This window comes from Rutidosis leptorrhynchoides, chromosome 11, assembly GCF_046630445.1.
Source record: "Rutidosis leptorrhynchoides isolate AG116_Rl617_1_P2 chromosome 11, CSIRO_AGI_Rlap_v1, whole genome shotgun sequence".
NCBI lineage: Eukaryota > Viridiplantae > Streptophyta > Magnoliopsida > Asterales > Asteraceae > Rutidosis > Rutidosis leptorrhynchoides.
Window position 1 is genome coordinate 50532649 of NC_092343.1, and position 6045 is coordinate 50538693.

Genomic DNA, 6045 nt, shown 5'->3' on the forward strand with positions numbered 1-6045 from the left:
AGTGTTTGTTAAAATGCCCAAATGAAATAAAAATATGTCATTTTCATGTCTATTATTCTACCAATTTGATCATTAGGTTTCAGATTTTTAAATCTTATCATTGTTTTATTTAACCAATACCTAAAAATATGATTATGTTTTAAGGTTTAGGCTAGATTAAATATGATATGGTGTTTTGCAAGACATATACAGATGTAATAATCTTCCAAAGTTAAATTATGCTCAACGGTACTACATTTTTTAATTTGATTAAAAGGTAAAAAAAAAAAAAAAAAAAAAAAAAAAAAAAAAAAAAAAAAAAAATAGTAGGAAGTTTTCCCTGCTCGGGCTACCCAGGAAGACGAGTAATCCGACCTCATACTCTGATCTACGCAACTCAACTGATTACTCTTTGGCTGATTTCCAACCCTTCTCTGGCTACTACAAAATATTCTTCCTAAAGATTCAAACCTGAGACCTCTTGCTAGGAACTCGGGGCCCAACCACTTGGCTATCTTGTGATGGTTATCTTTTTTGATTCTTTTTTGCAAAGAATGTAAAATGAAAAATGATTTGATAAATATAGTTAAAAGAATTATCATAAAAGTATATCAACTTAATTGGTGATTACTATCTAATAGGACAGTTTGTGGTCCATTTTCATTCTAATTTGACCTCTTATCAACGTACTTATAATACCATTGAGTTTATACTAAATATAGAAATCACAACCTTTAAACTAACCACACATATCATTATTATGTTATACGTAAACTAACTATTTATACATCAAAAAACCACCATCATCATTGTCGTCTTTGTTCCTGCTCGACCAATTTTGTCTTCCTAACGCCGCCCTCCTCCTCCTCCGACAACAACAAAGAAGGAAGAACCTTCTAAGGAGGCGGAGGGGGTGATCTCCGACGATCACGTCGTATTATTCATTAAATTCTAATAATGGGGAAGAAAAGAGGGTCGTCTGCAAACACATTGTTTGCAAACAGATTGTTCGAATGGGTTCAAAGTCAATCGAAGATGGTGAAGATCTTATTAGCCTTAACGGCGATGATTTCTTCCTTAGCCGCTCTTAAAAGTTGCGTTACAAATTACAATAATTTCTTTATTGCAAGGGAATTTGTTCATGCTGTTGGAATAACTGCTCTGATTTACAAGCTCACCACCCTTAAAACATGTTCAGGTATGTTCAAACCTGTTATCACCGATGTGGGACCCACTCTTTTTTCCCTCTTTGTTTTCCTATCACTTTTTTTTAGAGATGGCAATGGGCGGGAAAAATCGGCGTGACCCGTTGGTATCCGTACTTGTGATGGATGGATAAAAACAAAAAATTTACCCGCAAGTACGGGACGGGTAAAATTTTATACCCGTTGACGAGTTGCGGGCGAGTTGAGGATACATAATACTCGCAATGGGTAATATCCGACACGTGAATCCGTAATACCCATTTAAAAAACTCACGAGTGTACTTGTTAACTCGCATAAATATATTTAATTGTGCATTAATACATTAATATACTTATTTTATCAATGTAAATTCATAACTGTTTTCGACGGGTCGTGGGTATCCATGGCACAACTTAGATAATATGTATACTTACTTAAAAACTCTCGGGTTTGCCCGTGGGTCGTGGGTATCCGCGGGTCGTGAGCACGGAAATTTTTTTCCCGTAGACGGGGCCGACGGGAAAAAGTTCTTTTGACGGGCGGGTTGTGGGTAACAAGGATCCGTGCTCGCTAGTCGTTCTGGCGTCATCTCTAGACTTTTTATGATAAATAAATAATAATATTTTCCTTTGACTGTTTACGATAAATAATTTGAAATGTTAAAACCTTTCGGGAGATGTATTTTGACACATCACCCAGAACCTTCTCTACTATTCTTAAAACGCTCATCACCACTATATGTGGTCTTAAGTTAATTATGTCAATCACCAATATTTGTGGTTATTGGTAATAATCTGCGTTCCGTCACCTTGTTATTAATTAATCCGAAAACATCTTCATGGTCGAGTTTATCATATGCTCGATCATATATATATATATATATATGTATGTATATCAAATGGGATCTATATATGTCCCATACGTAATTTCTTTTTGATCGATCATATAGGTCTTTCGCTGCAAACACAAGAGCTCACGGCTATAGTTCTAGCTGCAAGAATATCTTGTAGCGTTGACATTGGATTTGACATTCACACTGCTCTTGATATTACTGCATTCGTATCTACTGCTTGGGTTATTTACATGATGCGAAATAAGTTATACGTGTCGTATAACGAGCATCTTGACAAAACGCCCAAATCTTATCTGGTAAAACTCAACCTTTTCTCTTAATTCTAATTTGTGTTACATAAGAGACATTGAATCATATTTTTGACACTTTTTTTTTATATTTTTTGCATTTGTTACAGCTCATTCCTTGTGCGATTCTGGCTATGTTTATTCACCCAGATAGTTCTATTCCCCTATTCGCTCAAATAAGATGGGCATTTGGAGTGTACTTAGAAGCTATCGTAGTTCTTCCTCAACTTTGGATGATGCATAAAACTCAGGTTTGTGAAATGCATAGCTTCGTATCAATTGCTGATCTCAAAACTTCTTTTAATGAAGCCAAAAATATACTTAAAAATTTTGTACTACCCTTACATATAATAATTAAAAAAAAAAAAACTGAGTGATAGGGGGCTGATGAGCCCAGTTACACGTGAGGGGCACACTGCCCCCACCCCTGGTAATATATTGTTTATATTTATTTTTTTCACCTTAAAACTAATTAATGTGAGTTACATTTTTAGATGATTGAACCATACACCGCTCTTTATGTGTTTGCGCTTGGAGTTGCAAGATTTTTCGGGGCTGCGTATTGGATTCTGCGGGTTAGTTCACATATTCTTGCACATTATTTACATATGTTCTTTTGTTTTTCAATTCGAAAAGTTCTTCACACACCTACTTTATTAAAATGAGTTTATTCATATTATGTTTTTTTTTTGCTTTTAATAAGTTGTATAAAAAACAGTATAGCTAATATACAGGTTAAACTCAAAGGAGTAAATACGTAGATTGTTAAACAAAGTGCGTTGTAATGCATATTACTAGGGGTAACAATGAGTCGTGCTACTCGAGCTCGACTCGTTAATAGCTTCATTCGAACTGATCGTAGAAAAACTCGAGCTTAAGCTTGAACATATTTTGAAGATCGCTTAGTAAACGAACTCGAGCTTTTTATATCGAGCTCAAACAAGCTAGCGAGACTAAATGAGCCTTTCATTTATTTACATTAATTATTAATTTATTAATTATAATTAATAATACTGCGACTATTATAAACTTTATATATAAACTAGTCGAAATCGGGCTTGTATAATGTCAAACTAGCCGAACTCAGACTTTTATAATGTCAAATGAGCTGAGCTCGAGCTTAATATAATAATGTCAAAAGCTCCACCTTTTAACTACTTATTGTTCTGCAGGTGTATGAATCTACTGAAACGTATTTGTTCTTACTGGGACGCGGTTACTTTTGGGTCCCAATGGTGATAGTATCAGAGATGATTCAAACGTTTATTTTGGCAGATTTTTGTTATTATTATCTTAAGAGGTAATTATAATTAAGGTTCATACATTCTCAAGGGTTATTTCAAATAACACTCCTCTTATTATACTATGGTCTTAATTAATTCCATTTTGTAGTGTCGTAAGCGGAAATCTTCTCGTGAGAGTGCCACGGGTCTGACACGTCATTTCGTGTTCAAAGTTTGCTATAAAGATCATATCATGAGATTGATATATCCGTTAATTTTAGATGTAAAGTTTGGCCTGTAAATTTCATAATTTTGGTGTTGTTGGACTAAAACGTCCAGTCAATTTTCTATTATTACCCAACGAGATTAATCTTGTAGGAAATACATTATCAGATTGAAACTTTATGTTCAAATCTGGTGTGTTTGTAATTCATGTACCTATTTTATATTTATAACATCAAAATTTTGAGATTAAAATATTTTTTATCTGACGTGGTTGAAACTTCTTGTTAGATTGAAAATTCCTTGTTTGTTCGAGTACACAACAACAATAATATCCAATCCCGTACATGTGGGGTATGGGGAGGTGAGATTAGACAATCCTTCTTCTACACTAAAATAAAAAAGAAGTCGTTTCTCTAACCACGAGTCAAGAAAAGAATTCTCCACCTACAGGAAGAGGAAGTCATCCCTCTCTACTCCAGGTTAGAGAGATTGCTTCGGTGAGGACCTCCGGCAAAAAAAAGATTGATAAATAAAAATAAAATATAAAATAAAAATGACACGCCGTGATAATGGTGGAATCAAATTTTCACGGGTTTTAAAGCCAACCTGCAATTCAATATAGGCTCTAAGCGGCCGTCAAACCGTCAATAAACGACGCTTACTGTTGCCTCAATTGATAGAGTCAAAAGACATTGGGAACAGAAACTCGAAAGGCATGCCTCAATTCGTTCGAGTATTATTTGTAATCTTTGCATTAGAAAATTTCTAATGACAACCCTAAGGTTGTCTTTAAGAAATTAAGACATGCTTAATTTATTTGTACATTATAATTAACCACCCACTTCATGAAAATAACCACCTCCAACAATCAAATTATACCACTATTTTATGCATCAATTACTTCTTAATGACAACCCTTAGGGTTGTCATTAGAAAACTTCTTCTTAAAATCATGCTCCCAGAAGATTAGAGCTACTAGTCTTAACCTGTAAACACATGGTTGTAAAAATCACATATAATCCCCCATTTATCCTCGATTAATCTTTTTAAGAAGCACTACGATTGGATTTATCAAATCAATGTGTTTAATCGGTCAATGCCGGTCAACAAGCCAAAATTTAATTAAATTAGGTAAAGTAGGAGTTGGCCCTTTAATATAAGTCAAAATTAGTCAAAGCCAAATTTGATTGACATGTATTTGAACCAGTTAAAAATTAGTTTAATAATTCTAGACAATTATGTACTCTGTAATATTTATGTGAATAAATTTGCCACTGCTTTTGGTTTTGCCACTACTTTTGCAGTTTTGCTAGATTATTTTGTGATAAAACAAATCGTATGTCAATTTATAAAATTAGTATATTATTTTGAAGGTTAATTTTTTTCACTTCAAAGAATGGAAAGATCAACAATTATATGTGGACAGAAGAAGTAGCACGGTGGCGGAGCTTGAACGTAATGGTTGGGAGGGCTAAAAAATTTCTGATATGTGATATGTTTTTTAACAAAAAAAAAAAAAAAAAAACGCAATGTTTAAAGGACAAAATTGTATATTTTATACACATTTTAGGTGACAATATCGATTCTAATTTTATATAATCTAAGTTAATTTCTTAAGCTTTAGTTGTAGATTGAGTTTTAAGTTAAAAATGCCCATGAGATATGGAAAAATGAAGTAAAATTGCTGATTGAACAAAATATGTTATCTTTCACCATTTTCGACATATCTTCTTCATACGGATCTATTTAGTTGATTCAAAAGTCTAAACATCCGTAACTTAAAGGGCTACAAATCCCCATTGCTTACTAACAAGTTTGGAGGGGCAAAGGCCACCTCCTACTCTAATAAAGCTCCGCCCCTGAAGTAGCTAACTTATACAACTATTTAATCAATAGTTCAAGTTGAGTACGTCAGGTTAGATTGATAGAACCCTTTAAAATTTATGGAACTTGAACATAACTTATTTAATACAAAGGTCATGTTTGCCTGTTTGGTAACAAGCTTTTTGGAACTTTTAGCTTTCAGCTTTTATGAAAAAACTCTTATCAAGTAAAAAGCTTTGGTTGGTTGCAAAAGCTTAAAGTTTTTTTAGGGAGGAAAAAAAATAAAAGCTAATTAAACTAGGGTTTGAGAAAAAGCTCATATTTTTTTGTCATTTTACACTTTATTTTAACAGTTTCAGCTGCTCTGTCAAACACCTAAATACATATAAAAAGCTAACAGTTACAAACTACCGGCCAGCTACCACCTGTAACCACCTAAACCGAAGAACAAAGGGACCTCAAACCTCTA

The 6045-nt window shown here is 33.6% G+C and overlaps 1 protein-coding gene across 1 annotated transcript; it reads left to right on the top strand.

Moving 5' to 3' along the window:
- The first annotated feature begins 313 nt into the window (after positions 1–313).
- Positions 314–3957, top strand: LOC139877673 (uncharacterized). The gene is made up of 6 exons (XM_071865102.1): positions 314–1177; positions 2114–2313; positions 2415–2555; positions 2799–2879; positions 3477–3604; positions 3697–3957. The coding sequence occupies exons 1-6, from the start codon at positions 937–939 to the stop codon at positions 3737–3739; spliced, it is 834 nt and encodes a 277-aa protein (XP_071721203.1). The 5' UTR covers positions 314–936; the 3' UTR covers positions 3740–3957.
- The last annotated feature ends 2088 nt before the right edge of the window (positions 3958–6045 follow it).

Excerpts from the sequence above, each read along its gene's own strand:
- LOC139877673 (XM_071865102.1), top strand. The coding sequence starts at position 937 with ATGGGGAAGAAAAGAGGGTCGTCTGCAAACACATTGTTTGCAAACAGA. Across the intron at positions 2,556-2,798 it reads GGATGATGCATAAAACTCAG|ATGATTGAACCATACACCGC; the intron begins GTTTGTGAAATG and ends TTACATTTTTAG. Across the intron at positions 3,605-3,696 it reads TGTTATTATTATCTTAAGAG|TGTCGTAAGCGGAAATCTTC; the intron begins GTAATTATAATT and ends TCCATTTTGTAG.